Consider the following 25,002-nt stretch of genomic DNA (forward strand, 5'->3'; position numbering starts at 1 on the left):
TCCACAGGTGAGTTGCAACGAGTCAACTCTCAGTAAGAAAACTTCTATGACATTCCTGTGAAGCGTTCACAGCCTGAGCTGAAAGGGTTAGGTCCTCTGATCCTCTGATCTTTGCCCAGTGCTGCTCAGGACTCAGACAGGAGATGGGGGGACGGACAGGGGTGGGGGCTGGATGTATTTGCAACTGCTCAAAGCCCACTTTGGCCTCTTACTTTGAAGTCCTAGAATCAGTTTCTCTCGCTCTAAATGACAACTGCTGCACCTTCCGTTTCTCACTCTTTATGTTTCTGTGAACACGTTATCTTTACGTCTGATCACAACAAAGTTTTATCTGCTTAACCAGATCATAAAAAATGATCTACGATGTTATACTGGAAGAAGAATTAACCTCATGAAGCCCGTAAGATTGTCAGCTTAGTGAGAATAAGGGTCGCAGTTCACACGAGTCCATTTCACAGGTGCAAAATACAAACAGTTTCACTGAGTTATTCAGACATAAAGAAAGCTACATTGAGAGAAAAAAAATCACGTTGATAAAATGAATAAGACTGGTGTGGTGTTTCACAGGACTGGGCACAGCACCGGCAGGTCTCGTCTGCTGCATCTGGTGACCACAGATGCCTGCGGACACACAGGAAAGGGAAAAGTCCTCGCCACACCTCCCCAGCTCGGCTGCAATGCAATGTGGACATCTGGTTGTTCCTCTCTACCCTTTGTTGATGTGTAAAGCCTTTTACCATCAGACGTCGGACAAAATAGCTACAGTAAGAAACAACCAACTTAAAGAACACTTGTAAGGCACAAAGCCAGCAGACTCTCTTATATTATTTCTTCAGAGGTACTTTAGTTATGACAAGTGTTGATACGCCTCCTCTTTGATCACACACTGAGGTGATGCAGCGCTTGGACAGGTTTTTAAAACTTATGTAAGGGACTTAACGGAATATTTCAGTATTTTACGTACTTGTTTCTTTGCCAAAACTTAACAGAAAAGATTGAAACCATTCTTAGATATATTCAAGAATTATCAAGATGCAGCCACAAGACGATTGGCTGATCTTAAGGCTCTAAGCAGAGGGTCCAGGTTGGACTGAGCTTTGCCAACAGATGTTCAGATGTGCAACCTTTCACCTTTAAATTTCATATGGATTCAGCATATTGGATGTTTTTTGTTTGTTTGTTTTTTAGCAAATCTTTATCCAGTCTGTACACTAAGCTAAGCTAAGGGACTGTATGAAAGTTGCTGGGAAGAGAGAGGGAGTCAGAAAAGAGGAGAGTTTTGTTATTTTCTGATGGCAAATGGCACCATAGTCTTACTCTTTTCTTCCCCGGGAACCACAGAAGATTTTTTTGTCCTGAATTTGTACTTTATTTTAGCATTCCTTCTTTAAAAAAAAAAACAAACAAAATAAACAGAAACATATATTATTACATCAAAAACACCGCTTTCCCCGCCGTCCATAAATGCGTTCGTTGCCATATGTAGAGAGCAACAATTCTGCCTGTGCACCAGGGTTTTATTAATGTTTACACTGGTTCTGCACATTCCTTATGTTCCTATGGTTTAAACTGGTGGGCATGACTGAACCAACTCTGCTCATTTAACACTGTTCTGTTGTTCTCAAACACTGTGAAGTCAAGGAGAATTCAAAGAGGACATTAATAACCCCAGGAAGACGCTGTCATTTTCACAGAGTCAGTCAGAAGGTATAGTCACAGTCACTGGTCCAATAATTTCCATACAGTCCCTAAATGTCTCCTGGTTCTTATTGCATATTTAGTTGACAGATATAAGGCTGGTGTTGATCCTCTCACCAAACTCGCAGCAAGAAACCAAATACGTCAGATGAGAGTGAACACAGCTCTTCTTTTTGCTACAGTTCCCTGTTACACCTCAGGCAGAAATAGATGCAGAGGATGAAACATGCACAGCATGTTAATGACAATATGTGTGGAACTCTGGAGGAAGCACAAGCAGCTGGGTTTATAGTCAACACGAAATATCACAGCCATTAAAAATTTCCTTTTTTAATGCTTTTGTTCAACTATCAGACCACATTTGAATGTTTCCATATGTTGCATACTCAATGTTTACATACATAGAATTTTAATGAAGTACAAATAAGGCCCAGACACACCATCGCATTATAAACATGTTTATTTAATGAACAATCACATATCTCTGCACTTGTCACATTAGAAGAGAGTTTCCAGGAAGAACAGCTAAACAGATATGATAAAATCTTTTTGAGAACTGATGCTGTTTTGAGAAATGAAAGATAAAAGTGAGGAGAAAACACTGGCTTAGATGGAACTTGAATCTGAGAGAAGATGCAGAGGCAGGAAGAGGCCCACATTAAAACCAGACAGACGACATAAGAAGACTGTCACACGTGTTTTCATTTAACCCTTTACAAGATGTAATGTTGGAGAAGAACGGAAAGAGTTGGATCCACCCTGACTTCAAAACTTTGTCTCTGACAAAGGATTTTTGCTAAGTAGATTGAAGAGCATCTCTGTTTTCTTGTGCATTTTTAAATGATCTATTTAAATAATGTTTGAAACAACCACCCATGACATACAGTGTCATTTCAGTTTGTGAATTAGGCAATAATAAAATACTCACTTGCTCCTTCGGGTGCTTCAAAATGGGTACAAAAGAAAAACAACTACAGGGAAAAATAATCTTACTGTTACATATTAAAGCAGCCATTAAATAATAAGGATTAGATTCTCAATCCTCTTACATTATTAGTTAATTATGTTGTATATTTTCTTCATCAGATCACAACAGAGGCCTCCTACAGCTGTGTGCTGACAAAGGTATGCTTGTTTTCTACTCCAGTGTGCTTTTTATGGGCCCCTGCAGCGCCACAGAAACGGGGCTGCAAGAAAATAAAATTTCTGAAGGACTGGACGCCCATTCCCCAACTTGTTCTCATTCCAAATCCTGCAATGAAGCAGAAGACATCGGTCTAATAAATGCCTGGAGTGTGGCTGTGGCTGGCCTGCTGACAGCACACCTGTGAAAAAACACCACACTTTATATGGTATTCTCTCCTGAAATAAGGTTTGTTATTAACTGGGGCTTTAATGTGTAGTTTAGATTACACTGTGTAGTACCAGGATATGGTAACAACTGCTGACTTTCATTACACATACCTTTCAGGTTGTACCATTTTTCCTAAATTTAGTTTTTTTTCAAAATACTGTAACCTCTTGTACTCATTTTCTTCTTCCTCTGCTGGCACCTGATTCCTAAATTACAGTTCAACCCGAGGGCTGCTTTTGTCAGAAACATATCACCTTTGTGAAAAGCCTTTTAGTGTTGCCTTTCATGTCACCAGTCATACAGTTAAAAAAAAAAACCTAAACTTTCAAGCCTTTGTGTGACATTGCACTATAGCAATTTTTGTGCTCATATAAACGAAGCTGCCCAGGAACACAAACCTTCTCACTCTGCCAGCATCTATACCAGTGTACCAGTGTTTCTGCTGACTTCCACATGGGGCCTTTATGAAAATGCATGATGTGTGGTGTCGTTCCCATATTTTTGGAAGAGAAATTTTAGAAAAATCGGATCTTAAAGAGCCCCAAAGCAAAGGTGCAAAGGTCTGTTTACTGTGAAGAAAGAGTGGGGTCCATCTGAAAGGGGAAACTGAGGGACTGAATGTGCTGCACACAGATGGGAACAATCTCTCACAGCCACTGCATCTCACATCATTCACATTAGCGGAAAAAGAGTGGTGTGGGGTGCACTGGGCCATTCCTGAACCAGCACAATGGGGTGCAGGCGATTGGATAAGGGGGTGGAAGTAACCAACAGCAAAAAGGACCAGAAAGAAGGGTGGAGAGGGGGGCTGGCAGAACGGAAAGGAGAGAGGGGAAAGTTTTTTTTTTTCCTTTTTTTTTTACAAAGTGTTTGTCTGAGTCCCCTCCAGTCCTGAGCACACTCTGAGAGAGAGAGGGGGACGAGGAGGGCCAGTCTCTCTAATCAGGTAGGTGTGTGTGTGCATGTGTGTGCATGTGTGTGCATGTGTGTGCATGTGTGTGCATGTGTGTGTGAACCTGTGTCTGCCTGATGGGACAAAATCACATTTTTGTTTGACTTTTTCCCTTCCGAAATTTGGATTATTTGATTATTTTGCAACAGCTTCCAAGAACCATTCAGAGAAGTGCCAGTCAGGTCAGGCTTGCTTTCTCTCCAGCTTCCCCGTGGATTAAGACCCCTAAGAATGTGCCTCTGCAGGCAGTTACATTTCCAAAACAAAGTCAGTGTCTGAACTGCACCTTGGACTGTTCATTTAACCTCAGTAGGATAACAGTGAAGTTGGGGAGGGGGTTTGGGCTTAAAGGAAAAATATTCTTGAAGAATGGTAGCTTTCTCTGAGAGAAGTTATTCTTTTGCAGACCTTTTGGTGGTTTAATCAACACGTTGCTTCTTTCTGAAGGCATGATGTTGGAGAGGAATTTGCCCATCATACATACAAACACCACTAGTTTAGACAGATAGACAACTACATGAATATATTATTCATCCTATTGGGGAAAAAAGTATCTAGGAGGTAACACACATTAATTTTAAGATAAATACAGAAACCAATGTGCGAAAGAACGTGCAAATTGTGCCGCTCGAGGAAATAAGATGCAAAAGTTGCTAGTATTTACAATCAAAAAAGTATTAAAGAGTCTAAGTACAGTATATAAATAGAAAAAATGATAAACAGATAGGAGGGGTGTTTGGGTTGTATCTGTTTCAAAATGTTTTAGAATGACTGTCAATATACTATTAAGAAGGTAATGTGCATCTGTGGATGACTTTTCTAGTACTGACTGCTGACACCACTGTGTCTCTCTCTGGGTTAGATAACACTGAAGATCTGTGTGACTATGGCCATGCGTCTGGTGCTCGTCTTCCTGTCCGCCCTGCTCCCTTTCTCTCTCTCCCAAGGACGGGACCCTTTAGCCTGGTTATACACCCGCCAGAGCCCAGGATACTATTATGGCTCGGTTCAGGCTCTTACAGCAGGAGGAGGAGACTGTCCTGAAGAATGTGACTGCCCCCCCACTTTCCCTGTTGCCATGTACTGTGACGGGCGGGGTCTGACAGCCATGCCAAGCATTCCCTCCCGCATCAAGTACTTGTACCTCCAAAACAATGCCATCACAGCTGTGCCTGACTCAGCTGTGGTCAATGCAACCAATTTGGTGTGGCTCATGATGCATCACAACCAGCTGAGATCTGATGCCATTGGCACGAAGGTAAAAATACATCTGGTTACACACATATCCAGACGCACTTATGAGCTCAGATGCAGTGATGCGGTTCTAAATGGGAGTCAGATGGCTGGCAGGTGTCTGACCGGTTGTGTCATTTTAGTTTTATTGCTGTATGTGTTAGTGGGGTAAAAAAAAAAAAAAAATCGGCCAACTGGCAATACTTTGCTCCTTTTAGAATCTGCTGCAGCAAACATATCTACTCTGTGAGACACATTTCTTAGATTCTGCCAAAAAAAAACCAAAAGTGAAAAAATTATGTTTTATGCATTTTTTTTGGTTTGTTTTATAATGTTTAGTTTTCTGCTCGCTTAATTAAAAAACCATATTTGGTTAAAGAAATAACATGAGTGTAAGCAGACCAGATGGTCACTGACTTTGTAGCCCACAATAATATTTTGGATAAATTTGCCTTATTTTTGACTTCCAAACATGAAAACATGCCTTGTCTCACACCTTGAACCAGCCAAAGACGTTAAAACTCATTCACCCCAATAAAAGTCTCTGCATTCATCAATTTGCATGCTAGATGTCTAATTAGCGAGTCAGCTGCATCTATTAAAAAATATGTAAATTCATTACGCTTCAGTACCGCTTCTAACAACACACTGTGTTCCCACAGCTAAGTTGGCTTAGTTTTGTCTTTGCTCTCCCGCTGGACCTGCCAGCTGATGTCAGTCAAACACACAGACGTGTCTCTCTACACCAAAGAGATGATGCCGAAGGGCAATTTTTATTTTAGTAATAAAAAGTTTAACGGCAAAATCGGATAACTTTATGTATAACATTCCTCATTGTGGGTTTCGTAAGTGGTGATTTTCCATAATGCACATGTAAGTGAGCTCTCCACATCTTGTTCTAGGTATTTCTCAAGTTAGAAGGACTGGAGCGTTTATATCTCCAACACAACAATTTGACCAGCATTCCTCCAAACCTTCCTCGCTCCCTACGAGACCTGAGAATCAACCATAACCACATTGAAAAGGTAAAGTTTCACACAGTTTGGTGTTCATGCACAGCTCCTCTGTGTTCTCTCGAATCTGTTCTAATCATTAGACTCTAAACTTATTGCCACTGTTGCCTAGGTAACGCCTGCAGACCTGGAAGGAATGGATAACCTCACTATCCTGTATCTCCACGATAATGCTGTCTCAGACATGGGTGCATCACTGAAGGCACTGAAGTCCCTCACACTGCTTGACATCAGCGGCAACAAGTTGACAAAGGTAATTCTGCATCTGTGTGTTTCACGAATGCCTCACCAAGCACATGTGTAATCTAAAGTATATTTTCATTACCCATCTCAGGTGCCAGATGCTCTTCCTGAACATCTGCACCAGCTCTACCTGGAGTCCAACTCCATCGACTCTCTACCTGAAGGCTTCCTGGGTGGCTTCACTCAGCTACAGTATGTCAGAATGGCTCGTAACCAGCTCACAGATAAGGGCATCCCAGCAAACACTTTTAATGTGACTGGGCTGGTGGAACTGGACCTGAGCTTCAACAAACTGGAGAGGATCCCCATTGTCAGCACCACGCTGCAGCATCTTTATCTGCAGGCCAATCAGATCAAAGGTAAGCGACTCCTATTGTCCATTTTTATCGTGTACCACCATCTTTGAAGAAAAAACTACTCTCAATGGAACTCTACTCTGAAATGGTGATTAAAGATTTTTTTTCTAGCAGACTTGGCAGACTTTTCAGCAAAACACTTAATATACTAATTTTTATTTTAACTCAGGATCTCTTGAGGAACCGGTTTTATTTTCCTTTTTGCTGAAATGTTTCGAGTAGTTTTACTGGGGTAGTTTGTAAATGCACTTTGCAGTGCAACTGTATCTATACATAGCTAAATTAATCACCATCCTTTCTCTGTCTGTGGCTGTAGAGTTCACCCTGGGTAGTTTTTGCTCTATTGTGGATGTGACAAATTTCTCCAAACTGCAAACTCTGCGATTGGACGGGAACGAGATCGACCGTCGGGACATCCCTTCAGAGTCGGCCCTCTGCCTGCGCCAGGCCTCCAGCATCGAGGTCTAACTGTGGCACCTTCAAACACAACTCAGTTCACAACATGTACCTGCAGTGTGACACGTTTTTATGACGTGTGCCAAAAAGGAATCACACGAGGCTGTAATGATATGACTTGAGGTTGACTGCAGGTGGCAGCAGTTCTTATTATAACACCTAATAACAATGAGAGATGAGAGCTTCAGATGTGAAGAAGCTTTTAAAGGCATTTCAGTTTCACAAATAGCCTCTCAAATTAGATTACTCTCAAATTCATCTGATTAAATTCAAATCAAGGAGCCTTTAGCCACAAAAACAGTGCAAAAGCCCAGTAAGATAAATGAGTCACACATTCTTGGACCCTGATCCCACCTATATTTTACTGTGAGGATCAATGACCTTTATAATTAGGTTTTCTTCTCTTTTTCTCTCTCCCAGCTTTTCATTGTCTTGTCTAATAACATTTTGTATTATGTGTAATGTGAATCATATGATTTCAACATCATTAGCAGTCATAAAATACTATAAGACTTTGTCTACTGCATGAAAATATGTTTACTGCAGCTGAATACATTATTTTGTGTTTGTGATAACAAATGCTGTGACTTGTTGATTCTGTTGAAGATCCTCTTTTTGCACAGTGAAATCCTCTTACTTAGAGATGTAGAAAACATCTATGTTCCACATGAAGTATTATCTCCATACTGTACTGTAGTGAGTTAGATGAGAGAGGAGAGGACGTATAAATTATGATTCTTGAGTTACTGTATGCATTGCATGGATTGATTTTTATTCTGACAAAGGGTTTTTGTTTTGGAGCCCACTGCAGGATAAATAAAAGTTGGGATTTTTTAAAAAGAGATCTGTGTTTGTTTTATTTTCGATGACCCATGAATCACCTGCAATACAATATACGTACTGAAGAATGCACTACATTCTCCTGTCTTTGTGGCTTTTATAGCCTGTTTGCACAGGAAAGCGTCAATGATCTGGAACAAGTGCTACAAATAGTACATGGAAGCTTTTGTCTGAAAACACAGAAACAATAAATGTTACATCTTTTGAAGTGAAGCTTATGCCAATGCATTTTTTTTTAATATGTTTGATACATTTACATTCAAGTACTTGACCAGGACATCAGAGTGCAAGGTTTTGAAAAAAGAACTGAGAGGATGAATATTGTACGGCCTAATGGCCAGCATGAAATGATATTTAACTTTACTTCATGACCCTGAAGCACACAGAGAGGCCAGGTCCATGGAGGTAACCACAAAGAGTCAAAACATTGTAATTGATGCTATGTTTGTCCATTAAATTAACCAACATAACACAGGAAAGAGGATGTCGGTACAAAGAAGTTAATAAGGGCAATGAAGCAAAAGAGGAATTCCCACAATGCCCCAGTAACAAACATGTGTGTTACGGTGGGGGAATCAGAGAACCCAGGTGCAGACACAGACAAGAGACAAAGGGATGAAAGACAAAAAAACAAACTAAGCTCAGATTGCAAGCGACTGCTTAGACCAGGGACAGGATCTAGGCAGCCAAGAATATCATTGCTGACTTTAGACTGATGTCCTAAATTCATCATAATCATCATTTTTATAGCGTTTTCTTTTGTTCAATTTTTTTTGTTTGTTTGTTCAAGCTTGAGTCATATAAAAACATTTTTGGTTTCTAAAATGTATTTCATAAAGTCCACTTTGTCACACATTGCTGCCTTTGGATGAATGCTCTCAGTAAAGTAAAATGTAATTTTAAATCTTTATTCTTTATTTTTTAGTGGTTAATGAGGTTTTGTTGGAGTTGGATGATCCAATTCTGGATTAAAGATTAAAGAAACATTGTTGTTATGGTATTTGTCTGCACAGTGTATAATTTAAAAGAACACAATATTAATCTTCACAGATAGCTACAGTTAAAGTTAAAGCTAATTACAGTGGAAACTATACAAATATAGTATATTATTGGAAAGCCTAGTTAGAGTATTCACCAGTAACCCCCATATTCTACTGTGGAATATTGCTATCTATTACAGACTAATTAGCTTTCAGTAAATTATAACCACAGCATCCTGTATTTTGCTGTAAAACTAATATTCTACATTAGAATGCAGATTAAAAGTTTACAGTAATTAAGAGTTTAAATATGACAGTGACATTGAGAAATACAATAAAATACTTTGACCACAGTTTTCACTGGGAAATTGTTAGTGGGCAGTGTACAGATACGAATTTGTGAAAATTTGTTTTGTTCATCATCTTCTGTTCTTTAGACAGTTTTTTTCCCATGAGCATGTCATTTTAACTTTGAGAAACAGCTGAGACCAAGTTTCTTTTGACTGTGAAGTGAACATTTGACAGTGAGTCATCAGGCAGAACAACTTCACTTCATCGTGTGTTCTTCAATTTAACCCTAAATTTTTACTCTGCCAAGGAGCGCTGCGGAGTTATGTGTCTGTCTGTTTGTCTGTCTGTTTGCACTGTTACCCAAAAATGGATTCTGAGATTTGGATGAAATGTTCAGGGAAGGTCAGAAATGACACAAGGACCAAGTGATTCAATTTTGGCAGTGATGCAGTTTATAGTCTGGATCCATGGATTTGTTAAAGATTTCTGTATCATTGCGAGATAGCGGCACGGTGTCACTGTAACCATGACAACAAGTGAACACTATGTCAGCTGCCTGTTGAGGATCACATGATTCTACTACAAATTGTGGATTTATCGGGACTTATCTGTCGGAAATGACACAAGGAACAACTGATTAAATTGAGGCAGTGTTTCCAAGTCATATCAATTCCTGCCGCCCGCTACATATTTAGCTCATGCGATTCGGTATCCGTACACAACGTACACATGCATAACACACGCCTGTGCTCAGCATAAGGTCATTTTGTCTGTGAGTACATCTATATTAAATGGCCACATTCTATGATGCCGTGATTTCTGCCACAATTTTTTTTCAAGATTTCAGCCCTTGGAAATGATACAAAGACTGAAGAGCCCTCTGAGTACTTTTCTTGTTACTGATTAATTGTTTTTTATTGGTACCAACATTAACATATCTCTTGTTGTTAAATTCTTTATGTCTACCATGCTGTAAACCAAGTTGTTCTGAGGTGATTTGTGTGTGTGTTTGTGTCTCTATGTGAACGGTGATGCATCAGGGAATCTGTGTCAGCTGGCTAGTGGTGAGATGGTCAGAGGATACACAGTGTCTATATTTGTAATGTTTTCCACTGTGTTTTGTAATCTGTGGCCACATCGGCAGATCATCATTACAGATAATGTATATTATATGTTTTCAGCAGTTAGCTTGTGGTCAAACGTCACTGACCAGAAAAGATAAGAACCCAAAAGAACATCAAGTACAGACTAATGCACAACGTACAAAGAGAACTGTGAGCAGAGATAAAGCTCCCAGCAGGTCTGAGTAACAGCTACAAAGTGATAATAATAATATTCACTCAACTGCTTCAAACTTACAAGCTCAGCAATAGATAAAAGAAGGGGTTATGTATCAGTTACGACCAAATACACCCATGTTGGAGTTGACTATGCAAGTTATTTAGTGGTTAGTTTTCTTGCAAAATAAGAGAAGCACCATATGTCTTTATAACATAGTAAAAGTGAGGAGATGATAGAGAGAAATGCTCAACGGCTGAATTCAAACCAGGAATGGTGCGGTTCATGGAGAACTTTATTAATCTCAAGGCGAAATCGTACTGTTACAGCAAACATATATCACAGAGCCAATGAGGTGGAGTGCAGCTCATTTGTCAAAGTTCTGTTTATAAACCAGTATTAAGGCATCCCAAATATGTTTTTTGTCACTTACAGTACAGTAAAAACTGCATAATTTGTACAAGCAATAGCTATTGTTCCATTTGTTGAACATCTCTTGACCCATTTGAAGTCATTTGTCTCAGTGCAGAATTGCGAGCTAAAATGTGTTATTTTAGTGTGAAATGTGGGCCTGATGTGAATGTGCACTCAGTTACACTGGGGATGAGATCCATTATTATGCTACTAATGGGATCCATCACAATAGACATTCATATTTGCCAAAATCCACATTGCCCAAAAATGATGAAAAAACTCCCTACAGTAGTATTTTCCACAGGGAAATATGCCTCTAAGAAATGATATTTTTTAGCATTATAAAACATCTGATGTATATAAGGACACACACCTATGTTTGTCATCATGAGAGGCAGAATACACGTAACAAGTTCAACATGAGTTTCGGGCAATAGCTGGTGAAACAACCTGATTAAGACTAGAGTAAACTTTTACATTTATTTCTCTTCTGTCATCTGAGAGGTTTGTGGTCAAAGCATCAAGCAGTGATTAAAGGTGACACAGAACAGTGACCATATGTAGATGTCATTGACCAAAATGAGCCCTATGAAGCATCATCTCAGCTGTGACATCAGGCAGTCGTGGTGAAGGTTACATGTTTAGAGTGATTCACCTGATCAGCACACACACATGCATCATTGTACTGTATTACTGGACAATGAGCAACAGTCACTGTTTTATCTATTTATTAGCACAGAGTACATAACATTATTATGCATGCAAGAAGAGAAGTCAAATACAGTGTAGGTATATTTTAGTACACTGGAAATTAGCATCAAAAGGTGAGCTTGTTCCACTGATGAGCATCATGTTGCAGTTTAGAAAGTTTAATTGCAGAGACACACAACCCCTCAGGAGGATGGTCCAGTCAGGTGATTGGATGGACAACATCTCCAGTCTGTCTGTCTTCAGAAGAGGAGGACTTAAAAGCAAACCAACAGGAAGGATTCACATTTCGTATACACACCTTTAACAAGCACGTGAAAGGACATGAGGAAATACGGCTGGAACACGTTCAAGGATTTAATTTTCAGAAATCCTTCTGTTGTCGAACAGGTAAGATGACAAACCAGCTTGACCAGACTTTCACTGGATAATTTACTACACAGTTATATTTATAAAAAAAAAAAAAAAAAGACTAAAAAAGTAGATGTTTTCATGTATTTCTGATTGAAAATCCAGTGCAAGTCTTTTTAGAAACACAAACAAGAACAGTGTTTGCTCAATGCTATAAAAAAATACCATTCTTTCTTTTTATTTGCAATAAATGTGGAGATAATGCATCTTTTATGATGCGCTGCTACAGCTGAAACAAGACACTAAATCTCAATAAAACACACAATGGCTACAAGTGTAACTGTAATTTTAAAAAAATTTAAAGTAAAAGTGTTGATCATGATGGATGTTCTGTTTTTTTTTTGTTTTGTTTTTTTTTTTACTTTGTGCTAAAAACACCACATCAACTCCAAGAGTGGAAATAATTAAAGTATTTCCCTCGCTATTGTTCTAAAACTGACTGTTGACACTTAGAGTTGTTTTCCCAAATGGCCTGGTGCATCAGATAATTGCTGACACATGTTCTAGCTTTTCTATGGAACCAGACCTGTGTCTGTTTAACAAGCAAAATTTATTACAAATCAAACAAAAATAAGGATTTGAGAGAAAATAAAACACACTGAAGCAGGAAAAAAGCTCATCTCTAAAACTTAAAAAGTTCCCTCTTTCTCACTGACTTTCCCCCTCATTGTTAGCTCTGTCTTCACACTGCCAGCTCTCGTTTGCTCTGTCTTGCTTGTTGTTTGCACCTCTGACACAAACCTTCAATCCTCATTGGCTGATAAGTTTCTGAGTGACAGTTTTTCTTTGAGCAGGATCTACATGTGGACGATGGCGATGAGAATACTGAGCGTGGGAACTGGGCCAACAAGAAGGAGTACATCCTCTCTATGATCGGCTATGCTGTCGGACTGGGAAATATCTGGAGATTTCCATATTTGGCCTACAAGAATGGAGGGGGTACTCTAATATTTGCAATCCAATCCATCCGTATTTGAAAACACTGCTGTTACTATAGCATTTCTTTTATTTCCATGTCACTAAATCTTTCATTTTAAACAGGTGCCTTTCTCATCCCTTATTTTACGATGTTGGTGCTGACGGGAATTCCTCTTTTCTTCCTGGAAAGTGCCTTGGGTCAGTTCTGCAGTCAAGGTCCAATCAACCTATGGAGAGCAGTGCCAATCCTGCAGGGTAAGACGACCATTCAAATCCACTGGGAGATTGTTTGGGTGCATTTGAGGACTAAGATTAATAAAACAGATAGAATAACGTGACACATTTAACTTGTGGTTAATGGTCAACCGTGTAACAAAACATTAACCCACACCCCTGTTTGAGGAGGCTTGAGGTTAATGGTTAGCTGTGTAACCAATAATTAACCTTAACCCCCTAACCCCAATCTTGTAAATGACTTCAGAGACCGCTGCTATTTCAGTCAAAATAAAGAATGCACGTTTTTTATTTCCTGAGTCTAGTGCCTGAGTTTGTGGCAACAAAAAAAAAATAAAATTGCAATGTACTTGTACTAAGCAAACAACATATGTTCTCATTGCTGCAGCACAGACTGATGTGAGATGAAAACTGATGTTATCTGGTTTTGTGGACAGCCAGTTGAAACTGTTCAATGTTTGTGCATCAGTCACATGAACACTGCTTGTTAGTTGGTGGTAGCAGTAGCTTATACTTTTTTGGAGCTGACATACACAAAAATAGTGGAGGAAGTTAAATATGTAAAATCAATAAACATGGACATTAAAAGGCTGTTTAAGTGCTGAACACAGTGGCCTCTAATTTCCTTAAAAACAAATCTTATTCTTTATTTGATGAATTGAAGTTTTTACAGATCTTCATGAAATATGATCGAATCTTACTTTGTGCGTGGTAACTATTTTTGAATGTGATTTCTCATAAACTTTTTTATAATGGTTAATCGTCTCTTTTATGCCTGTCCAGGTGTTGGTGTTGCCATGGTTATGGTGACTCTGATTGTGTCAATTTACTATAACGTCATCATCGCCTACAGCCTGTACTACATGTTCGCCTCCATGCAGTTTCCTCTGCCGTGGTCCAGCTGCTCCAGTAACAGTAGCTGCAGCGACACACCTACAGGTGCTCACTTTACCTCCTATTCCTGTGAAGAGGTGTTGATTAAATCTGCTGTTTGCAGAAAGCTGAAATGTTACTCTCATGTGCTGGAATGACAGGATGAAATTATTTTATGTAAATAAAAGGTTAAAAGTATCCTAAAGTACTTTTTAGCTTTTCTGACTCACTTTTTTCTGGAGAAATGATAGCAATTCTTTCAATAGGTTTATTTTAAGAAATAATACTTGGAGACTCATTTCGAACATGAGTCATTCACTTGTCCTCTCTCCTCTTCTAGTGTATTGTAATGTGAGTGGTGTTTTGATGGCCAACTGGACTCAGGAAAACATCACTTGTCCTTCATCCAGCATAATGCCAGTTTCAGTGCAGACACCGAGTGAGCAGTACTGGGAGTAAGAACCACACACTCAAACAAACAAGCACAAACGCACACTCTTATCATTACTGATGTGGCTCCACAGATCAACATGTCTCTTCTTTCTCAGTCGTGTAGCTCTGCAGAGATCCAGTGGTCTGGATGAAACAGGACCAGTAGTTTGGCATTTGGCTCTCTGTCTGCTGCTGAGCTCCATCATTGTTGCTGCAGCACTCATCAGAGGCATCAAGTCATCAGGAAAAGTGAGTCAACATTCAGCTCATATCAGGTCAAAGCTACCACAAAATGCCATGCCATCAACCATTTGAGCTGCAGTTGATCCTTTTCACAGTCTGAAAAGTTAAAAGCATGAAGACTGTGGCTTTAAATGGTGCAATGCAGAGAGTTCACCGCTTGCACCACAATAGTTCCTATAATAAAGAATACTTTGACATTTTGGAAAATGAGCTTAATCAGTTGTTTGCTTTAGTTATGTGAGAAGAGCCAACCAACAGATGATTAGCTTAGCATAAAAGTTGAAGATGGCTAAGGAGTTATCCAACTAGTAGAGAATGTTGTAACAACACTGGCTAACTTTACCCACAAGTTCTAATAATGTTTTAAAGAAAGCATTTAAATCTAATGTTCAAGCAATGTTTTCAGGATATCTTTCACAAGAGCTTCACTTGAAGGAAACTGTACTTCTCTTTTTCATTCTTAGAGACATTTTACTTCTCATTTAAGAGGCTTCTTCATTCGTAACTAACTAATTGGAGGTCCCATGAATTTATTCTTATCCCCAATCACATAGCCCAGTAATAAATCAAGACTCACATGGTTGAAGGTTTCATTGGCTGTGAAACTACCAGATCAACGATGACTCAGAATGTTAATGGTGGTGAAATGTACTCGGGAGATATTTCAAGACTGCACTTTAAGTACATGATAAGTGGTGTTGCTGACCTCCTACGTGTCCTAAATGTCTTCATGAACCAAAAGAAACTTAACTAAACCTCTCTGAATTCCCATGAATTGCACAGCTAAGAATATGACCTGGAGCTGACACAGACATAAAGGCATCTAGGTTAGAAGGTTAAAAGTTAATCAGGTCAAAAACGTTTAACTGCAGCATTTACAGGATGTTTTGATTAAGGTGTCAAGGTCAGCAAATTATGTTACTAACACAGGAAGAACATTCACAAACCAACATTCAAAAAAGTGTCTTGATGACACAAGGTTTTTTCATTCCTGTAATGTGATACATTAACAAAGGTTTCACTTTTGCTATCTGAGAGCTTAGGGGAAGTTGTTTAGGGAAAACACAGTGTAAAATGTTCTTCTACAAAACATTGTCAGTGTTACACAATATTACATTATAACAAAGGAAGGACACTCTTAATGTGACATTTGTAAAATGTTTTAAGATTGATAGTGCATAATAATGGTTTAACGATGTTATCAAAGAATATTTTTCGAATGTCTATGGAGAACATTATCCTACCTTTAAGAGGAACATTTAAAAAAACAAACTTGAAAACATTGCTAGAACTTTGCAGAATTAGCTGGGTCATCTGTTTTGCCTAAAGATAACAAAAATCTGCCTATCAGCACCCCCAAACCTAACTGAAAAAATTTCTTGTATTGTATGAAAGTTCAAGTCTAAAACGACAATTCTACATTCCATGTGGGGCAGTACGCTGGACTATTTGTTGACTGGGACCATTTGGTTTGTAGTACTGGACAGGAAATAGTCCCACATGTGGATAGAAACCCATGTATTTTTAAACTTGATTAGTTTGTTTTAGAGGTGTTGTTAGCTGGATTGTCTTACGTTTAAGAGAGACTTTATGTTAAACTCAGACTGCTTACTGCTTTATATTCATGTGTACAGAATATGAAGGGTATCAAACTTGTCATCGAACTCTTGCCATAAAAAAACAGCACATACATGGATTCACAAAAATCTGCAATTATCTTAAGTCAAATTACAATGTACACATTTGCCTTTGCTTCTAAGGTAAACTTTAGACTGGAATACTGAATAAATTAAGAATGGAAACTGCTGAAATAGGAGGTGCAAGAAAATGCTTTTAAAGAAAAGTTACTTGTCTGCTTTTGCATCTCCAGGTTGTGTACTTCACAGCTACATTTCCTTATGTGGTGATTGTGATCCTGCTGATCAGAGGTGTGACACTAGAGGGAGCTAGAGATGGAATAGAGTTCTACATCGGTTCCCAATCCAATTTGACTAAACTGACCGAAGCAGAGGTAGGAACCCGACTGTACCTGTTCAAGCACAATACATTGCAGTAGTCAGAGTTTGAACAAAACTCTAAAACCTTCTTTTGATCCAAAGCCTAACTGTGTGTTTTAGGTGTGGAAAGATGCTGCAACTCAGACCTTCTATTCTCTCTCTGTTGGCTGGGGTGGAGTCATGACTCTTGCTTCCTATAACAACTTTCACAACAATGTGTTCAAGGACTCATTTGTTGTATCACTTACTAATGCTGGTAGGAGCCTCGCTAATCATATTATTTAGAGAAAGATGAAAAGTAACGTATGAATTTATCGGAATCTTTTTGCTGTTTTCATCTCTTCATAGGGACCAGTGTGTTTGCAGGCTTTGCCATATTTTCAATCCTGGGTCATATGGCTCACATCTACAAAATGCCTGTAGGAGAAGTGGTGAAGGAAGGTCAGACAGAAAACAGATTTGGGCTCCAGTTAGCAAAAATGTGGAAGTTTAGCTCATGACTTCTGATGTATTTTCTTTTTGCTTTGTGCAGGGTTTGGTCTGGCTTTCATTGCGTATCCAGATGCTCTGTCAAAGCTTCCCATTTCCCCGCTGTGGTCCATTTTGTTCTTCTTCATGCTGCTGACTGTTGGGCTGGACTCTCAGTTTGCAGGAATTGGTTAGAGCTTCATCTTCCATTAAACGTTGTACTTAACATTCAGCACACCACTGATAGAATTCTAATAGCTAAAATCTTTCTTCTCGTCATTAGAGGTGATAACCACCTGCCTGCTTGATGCTTTCCCTAAACTCTTCAAATCCAAACACGCCTTACTGACTTTAACAACTAGTTCCATCCTCTACCTCCTGGGCCTGCCATGTGTCACAAGGGTAAGTCTGCCTTATAGTGTGACTTTGTGTTACTGTTGTCGGACATAGATCTATTAAATTTGCTCATTCTGTGTCTGTGTGTGTGTGTGTGTGTGTGTGTGTGTGTGTGTGTGTGTGTGTGTGTGTGTGTGTGTGTGTGTGTGTGTGTGTGTGTGTGTGTGTGTGTGTGTGTGTGATAGGCAGGAATATATTGGGTGACTCTGATTGACCAGTTTGTTGCCAGCTGGGTGCTGCTGTTTTTGGCTCTCTTGGAAGTCGCTGGCGTCGCCTACATTTACGGTAAATATACTACTTTGAGAGATAGATTTGTGGATATAAAAGTGACAGACGGCATTGAACTGCAGCATTTGTTTATTGTTCTTACACTTTTCAGGAGGAAATCGTTTTATTAAAGACATTGAGATGATGCTTGGAAAAAAGACTTTTGCTTTCTGGTTGTGGTGGAGAGCATGCTGGTTCTTCATCAGCCCCTGCATCATAGTGGTAAGCACAGCCTCATACGGTGTTACATTTTGTCATCTTTACCTTATTGTGGAATCTTTAACACACACAATTATACTAAAGCTAGTGAATAGACAATATTTGAAATGACACAAAAAACAAAGTAGTCCCATTGCAGGAGTGTAATTGACAGTTATTGATTCCATCCAAAAGGATCATAAAGAAATATAAAACTTTGGTCGCATATCTCTGTCATCTAGGTGATCCTGGTGTGGTCTGTGATAACCTTTGTACCTCCCACCTACGGAGAAGTCCCGTACCCACCGTGGGGTTTGGCTCTAGGCTGGTTGATGATTGCATTCATCCTTTTATGGATCCCTGCTGTCGCTGTTTATAAGCTGATAAAAGCAAAGGGAAACCCATGGAAGGTGTGTATAAAACGTGGTTGACCAAAACACTGTTCTTGTCTATTTCTACATTTTGCAAAGCATTCCAAATTCATGCGGTTCATACCCTCTGCAGCGTCTGAAGTCACTGTGCTCTCCGTCTGATAAATGGCACCCCTACCTGGATGTCCACCGAGGGGAGCGCTACTCAGAAGAACGCTGCCGCCATAGGAAGAGCCATAACAACAAGCAACAAATTAATGTAAATGTAATCTCCAGCTCGTGGCTCTAATGCATCCAACTGTGTCTTCACCGGTTGTTGTCTTCCCTTTTGGTGAAGCACTCTATGAATATCTTGTTTTCAAAGTGATTTTTGTCTTCCAGGAGGCAGAGATTGACCCAAGTACAAACTGACGGTAGATAACAAATATTGTGTGTGTTAAAGCACGGTATCCCAGCAGAAAAAGTGTAACAGGAGCGTCCCAATACAGTTTTCTTTCTCCTCTCGTGCTCCAATCCAACATTCAGTTGTGTGATATTTGTATGGTTGGGCCTCTTCATAAAAGCCTCCATCAGCTACACTGTATTTCTCTGAGGTTTGTTTAAGGTCATATGTTTACAGAAAAAGGGAGATTTAGGACTTGACAGATAAACCGGACAATGAGCGTGTCTGAAAGCTACTACAACTAATATTGCCAAGTTAATCATTTATATTGCTTGAAGGGCATCATAATCAGATGTTTCAAATGTTTTTTTTTTTAATGTTATGGTCTTTCATAAAAATATTGATGTTTTACCAGTAGTGATTGTGTCAGTAATCATCTTTTTTTCATTATCATGTAAAGTGAAATTTCCATGTTCAAAATCTGCATCTTCTATTTATCACCTCCGATGTTTTAATGTAATAAATAACAGTTTTAATCTTTCATATGTGATGTAGTTATTTGCTAAACCAACAAGGAAGTCATCATGGATGGAGCAAACAGAAGCATCAGTTTCAAGCTGTTTTCGATGTTTTTATCTACATCAGAAGTTGACTTTCAAACAATTTTCCACCAATCACTTTGAATAAATCTACGCTGAAACTTTATTTTACAAAAAAAAAAAAAAAAAAAAAAAGTCCTCATGTGGGTCCGTGTACGGATCTGGTAATTGGATTTTCCGTTCTGAAACGGGCATTGAAAAACAAAAAAATGAGTGGTTATTTGATTTTCGTTTTAAAATACAAAAATTAAAATTGAAATACAAGGCGTTTTTCCTTTTCATGATCAAAAAGGGATATACGATTTTTTTTAAATGCTTTGATTTTCGTTTTATATTTAGAATAACAAGAAAGTAAAATCAGTAAGAGACAAACGAAAAAAAGTCCGTCTTTTCATTGTCTGAGACCGGAAGTGGTCATCAGCAAGTGTGGAGCCAAACAGAGTACGGTGCATAGACTGTATATACATTTTTTTCGTGAGTTTTCGTGGTCAATATGAGAGATCAGGTGGCCGATCTTAAAATAAATCAATATTGATTTTTTTATAGAGCGTTAAAGTTTTGCGAAGCCAGGGGGCGGGACTACTTGATTGACAGTCCGGTCTGGAACGATTGACAGTCCTATGGAGGAGGCAGGAGAGACTCTGCTCTCCTCGTTTGGATTCATTCTGATATAATAACTGTTGGTTTATTTATCGGTGCAGCAGCACAACATTTTCCACAGACAGTTTTCCTGCCCGTTGGCTTGTTTTAACCAGTTTTCTACCTTCGGCTGATTCTACCAGCAGACACTGAAAGGACTCTAATAGTTCGGTAAGTAAATGTTTATTTTCGTATCGGTGCCGCTTTTAATGCACTTTATATGCAGCTTTAGTGTCAGATATAATATGTGCCATGCACTCCAGATGTTGGTGGAGTTTGTTTCAGTGTGTGTTGACCAGACAAGAAAGTTAACATAATAAATATTAGCTTTAATGTTAGCGATGCTAACCGAGCTAGCTGCTTAGTCTTAGCCTGATTAAAGCTAACGTAGCATCAAGCTAATGTGTTGAGTTTCATGTAAACAGCTGTAGTGTGTTGTGTGCCTGTAATGTGGTTCATTAAGTTCATAAAACTGTGGCTGGTTGACATTAATGTAACGTTCAGGAAACTTAAATGTGATTAAAACAGTAATGTTAATGTTCTAGTTGTCAGTAATCAGCTTTAATTTGACACTAAAACAGACTCTAATAGTTTTAAATGACATCAGTTTCATTAATTTGTTGAAAATTGTCTCATTTGTTGTTGTGATGTTGCTGCTGATTCATTAAAAGCAGATGATCCGTGTTGAAGATACGTTTAGTTCTAGTATCAGAAGTACAAGAAGGAAAATGGAAGTTTAGTTCTGCTACGTCAAAGATTTCAGGAATAAAATAACTAAATGAGTCTTTATGCCTCAAACTTTATTTTTACAATAAAGAAATAATGAAATAATCACAGATAATGAAATATAAATAGCAGAGAAAACCTGAGAGAATAATTTCCTGAAAAGTCTGTGAAGGAAAAGCAGCTTTTTATCCTGAAAGATCAGAATCAGCTCCAACATCTGCATCTGACAGCATCAAGTCAACCATAAAGAAAATGACTTCTTTCTGATCACATCTGTTCTGCTGCTCACATTCTTCACATTTATTTATTTTTTTTTATTTTTACGTTTCACCCACAGCTTGCTTTAGGGTGCTGGGGTCGGACTTGATGTTTGAAATACTGACCGACAGCTCAGATTTAACTGTCTGTAGTTCCGTTTTGATGGGTGTTAAACTTTCACTCAAAGCCGCCAGGAGCTGGGTCTTTAAAATAACCGCCGTCTCGTTACAGAGTGAAAGTAGCAATTCCTCCTTAAGGTCAGCGATTGCAGCATCTGAGGGCCTCTTCAAAAGAAGACGTAGTTGATAAAGGCATTCTGGACCAGGACCAGAAAGACCACGACCAAGCAGCCTTGAGATCTTAGGCAGCGTCTCCCTCGGGTGAGTGTCAACGGTGTTCACGGTCAGGTCTGTGGTAATTCCATCAAAAAACAAAACAGAAAAAAAATCTAGATTATAAATCAACATGTAACCAAAGCACTCTGTGTATAACACCATAGTATAGGATGTAGTTCAGAAAATGTCAAAGTATAGTATACTTTTCAACAATAACATAGTATGGCCTGTAGTTCATAGTATAGCATGTCGGCAAAAAAAACCAACTGATTATTATGTGGTTCAAGAAGTGCAAAATGATAGGATGTTGCCTAAAATTGTCATGTATGATATGTGGTTCAAAAAATGTCATAGTGCAGTATATTAAAATAGTATGTTATTCAAGAAGACATCAGAGTATAATATGTCGTCTACAAAATGCCATAGAATAATATTTCATTGCACAAGTAAAAGTATAGTAATATTTAAAACTGTTCAAATTCTTATACGTTGCTAAAAAACTAAAAAAACTAAAAAAAAAAAAAGTCATAGTAATATGTCAATTTAAAAAGCCTATAGTATAGTATAGTGTCGCCCAACAAACGTCATAGTATAGCATGTCGCCCTAAAAACATCATAGTATAGCATGTCGCTCTAAAAACGTCATAGTATAGCCTTTGGTCCAAAAAACATCTTAGTATAGCATGTCGCTCTAAAAACATCATAGTATGGCGTTTGGTCCAAAAAACGTCATAGTATAGCATGTCGCTCTAAAAACATCATAGTGTAGCATGTCGCTCTAAACACGTCATAGTTTAGCATGTCGCTCTAAAAACGTCATAGTATAGCGTGTCGCTCAAAAAACGTCGTAGTATAGCTTTTGGTCCCACATACATCACACTATAGCATGTCGTTCAACAAACATCATAGTATAGCATGTTGCTCTAAAAACGTCATAGTATAACATGTCGCTCAAGAAACGTCATTGTATAGCACGTCGTTCAACAAAATGTCATAGTATAGCATGTCGTCCAAAAAAACCTCATAGTATAGCATGTCTCCCATGAAACATCATAGTATGTAGTATGTCGCTCAAAAAACGTCATAGTATAGCATGTCGCTCTAAAAACTTCATAGTATAGCCTTTGGTCCAAAAAACGTCATAGTATAGCATGTCGTACAAAAAACATCATAGTAGCCTTTGGTCTAAAAACATCACAGTTTAGCATGTCGCACAAAAAACATCATTGGATAGCATGTCGTTCAACAAAATGTCATAGTACAGCATGTTGTCCAAAAAACGTCATAGTATAGCATGTCACTCTAAAAACGTCATAGTATAGCATGTCGTCCAAAAAACGTCATCGTATAGCATGTCGCTCTTGAAATGTCATAGTGTAGCATGTCGCCCAATAAATGTCATAGTGTAGCCTTTATTCCACAAAACGTTTTTATGTCGCGGCTGTCTGAAGTAGGTGAGGAGCAACAGAAAAACAGTCCAAACGCTGGTTTTCAGAGGGTTAGACGAGTATTTATTTGAAAGAGTAAGTTTACAACAACACAACATGTGAGGAGGTTAAAAGCAAATGGGTGTTCGTAAAATAAAAATAAATAAACAGAACTAAAAGTGAACTTCACGTTGACATTGATGGGCATTCCAACCAGGAACAAAGTAAAAGATAATTGATATGAAAAAAAACTCTTCATGTTCACTTCGTAAAACCCAAGAACACACCGCAGTAGCACCCTAAACTAAAACTACCAATGGGTTCTCTGTTTTCCTTTCTGAACAATTCAAAGGTTCCTCTCTATCTCCCCAGACATCCACCAACCACTGGAACACATCTCCAAAGTTCTGCCGGGCCAGCTCAGCTTCCCCTCAGAAGAAGTGCCGTCACCTGCCAGATGAAGGAGCCTTTTGAGAGGCACCTGGCATCGTGATTGGACTGTACTTTGGTCTGTTCCAATCCAGCTTCAGCTCCAGAGACGGCAGGCGAGACGAGTCAACGGAGGCCGGGTGGACGAAAGCATGCAGCTGAGTGGAAAAAAAAATGTGATTTTTCAACATGTTGTAAAAACGTGCCATATGATGAAATAATGCAAAGGAGGCCGTGAAAAACACTCCAGAAAGGTTTTCTTTGGAAAAAAAAAATCATCATGAATTTTGGCGCAAAAAAAACGCCATAGTATACTATGTCGACAAAAAAAGCCATTTTTCACCATGTTGTAAAAACGTGCCATATGATGAAATAATGTAAAACAGGCCGTGAAAAACACTCCAGAAAGGTTTTCTTTGAAAAAAAATCATCATGAATTTTGGCAAAAAAACGCCATAGTATACTATGTCGAAAAATGTTAATTTTCAACATGTTGTAAAAACGTGCCATATGATGAAATAATGTAAAGCAGGCCGTGAAAAACACTCCAGAAAGGTTTTCTTTGAAAAAACAAATCATCATGAATTTTGGCGCAAAAAAACGCCATAGTATACTATGTCGAAAAATGTCATTTTTCAACATGTTGTGAAAACATGCCATATGATGAAATAATGTAAAGCAGGCTGTGAAAAACACTCCAGAAAGGTTTTCGTTGAAAAAAAAATCATCATGAATTTTGGCGCAAAAGAAACGCCATAGTATACTATGTCGAAAAAAAATGCAATTTTTCAACATGTTGTAAAAACGTGCCATATGATGAAATAATGTAAAGTAGGCTGTGAAAAATACTCCAGAACGGTTTTCTTTGAAAAAAAAAATCAACATGATTTTTGGCGCAAAAAAAACGCCATAGTATACTATGTCGAAAAATGTTAATTTTCAACATGTTGTGAAAACATGCCATATGATGAAATAATGTCAAGTAGGCTGTGAAAAACACTCCAGAAGGTTTTCGTTGAAAAAAAATCATCATGAATTTTGGCAAAAAAACGCCATAGTACACTATGTCGAAAAATGTCATTTTTCAACATGTTGTGAAAACATGAAATATGATGAAATAATGTAAAGGAGGCCGTGAAAAACACTCTAGAAAGGTTTTCTTTGAAAAAAAAATCATTATGAATTTTGGCGCAAAAAAACGCCATAGTATACTATGTCGAAAAATGTCATTTTTCAACATGTGAAAACATGCCATATGATGAAATAATGTAAAGCAGGCTGCGAAAAACACTCCAGAAAGGTTTTCTTTGAAAAAAAAATCATCATGAATTTTGGCGCAAAAAAAAACGCCATAGTATACTATGTCGAAAAAAAATGCGATTTTTCAACATGTTGTAAAAACGTGCCATATGATGAAATAATGTAAAGCAGGCCATGAAAAACACTCCAGAAAGGTTTTCTTTGAAAAAAAAATCCTGATGAATTTTGGCAGAAAAAACGCTATAGTATACTATGTCAAAAAAAATGCGATTTTTCAACATGTTGTGAAAACATGCCATATGATGAAATAATGTGAAGGAGGC

At 38.4% G+C, this 25,002-nt stretch overlaps 2 protein-coding genes across 3 annotated transcripts; both read left to right on the top strand.

Moving 5' to 3' along the window:
* Positions 1 to 574: 574 nt before the first annotated feature.
* On the top strand, positions 575 to 8,147 carry fmoda (fibromodulin a). Of its 2 annotated transcripts, XM_055010988.1 has the most exons (7): positions 575 to 764; positions 2,785 to 2,823; positions 4,867 to 5,262; positions 6,140 to 6,262; positions 6,363 to 6,503; positions 6,585 to 6,852; positions 7,166 to 8,147. In XM_055010988.1, exons 1-7 carry the CDS (start codon positions 618 to 620, stop codon positions 7,315 to 7,317), a joined length of 1,266 nt encoding a protein of 421 aa, XP_054866963.1. In that variant the 5' UTR covers positions 575 to 617; the 3' UTR covers positions 7,318 to 8,147. The 2 variants fall into 2 exon arrangements, with proteins under 2 accessions (XP_054866963.1, XP_023123006.1); XM_023267238.3 differs by lacking the exons at positions 575 to 764; positions 2,785 to 2,823 and adding an exon at positions 3,739 to 3,998.
* Positions 8,148 to 12,090: 3,943 nt separating this feature from the next.
* Positions 12,091 to 19,549, top strand: slc6a14 (solute carrier family 6 member 14). Its single transcript, XM_035946816.2, has 15 exons — positions 12,091 to 12,206; positions 13,022 to 13,166; positions 13,269 to 13,400; positions 14,163 to 14,318; positions 14,593 to 14,707; positions 14,801 to 14,933; positions 16,798 to 16,938; positions 17,045 to 17,180; positions 17,273 to 17,365; positions 17,457 to 17,582; positions 17,676 to 17,794; positions 17,974 to 18,073; positions 18,168 to 18,277; positions 18,496 to 18,663; positions 18,758 to 19,549. Exons 1-15 carry the CDS (start codon positions 12,141 to 12,143, stop codon positions 18,911 to 18,913), a joined length of 1,896 nt encoding a protein of 631 aa, XP_035802709.2. The 5' UTR covers positions 12,091 to 12,140; the 3' UTR covers positions 18,914 to 19,549.
* Positions 19,550 to 25,002: the final 5,453 nt, after the last annotated feature.

Source organism: Amphiprion ocellaris, chromosome 5 (genome assembly GCF_022539595.1).
Source record: "Amphiprion ocellaris isolate individual 3 ecotype Okinawa chromosome 5, ASM2253959v1, whole genome shotgun sequence".
NCBI lineage: Eukaryota > Metazoa > Chordata > Actinopteri > Pomacentridae > Amphiprion > Amphiprion ocellaris.

What these genes read in the sequence shown, in the direction of transcription:
- fmoda (XM_055010988.1), top strand. Translation starts at nt 618, where the DNA reads ATGCCTGCGGACACACAGGAAAGGGAAAAGTCCTCGCCACACCTCCCC. An exon ending in CGTCGGACAAAATAGCTACA is followed by an intron (nt 765 to 2,784) that starts GTAAGAAACAAC and finishes TTTCTTCATCAG; the next exon opens with ATCACAACAGAGGCCTCCTA. An exon ending in ACCATAACCACATTGAAAAG is followed by an intron (nt 6,263 to 6,362) that starts GTAAAGTTTCAC and finishes ACTGTTGCCTAG; the next exon opens with GTAACGCCTGCAGACCTGGA.
- slc6a14 (XM_035946816.2), top strand. Translation starts at nt 12,141, where the DNA reads ATGAGGAAATACGGCTGGAACACGTTCAAGGATTTAATTTTCAGAAAT. An exon ending in GGCCTACAAGAATGGAGGGG is followed by an intron (nt 13,167 to 13,268) that starts GTACTCTAATAT and finishes CATTTTAAACAG; the next exon opens with GTGCCTTTCTCATCCCTTAT. An exon ending in CTGCAGCGACACACCTACAG is followed by an intron (nt 14,319 to 14,592) that starts GTGCTCACTTTA and finishes CTCCTCTTCTAG; the next exon opens with TGTATTGTAATGTGAGTGGT.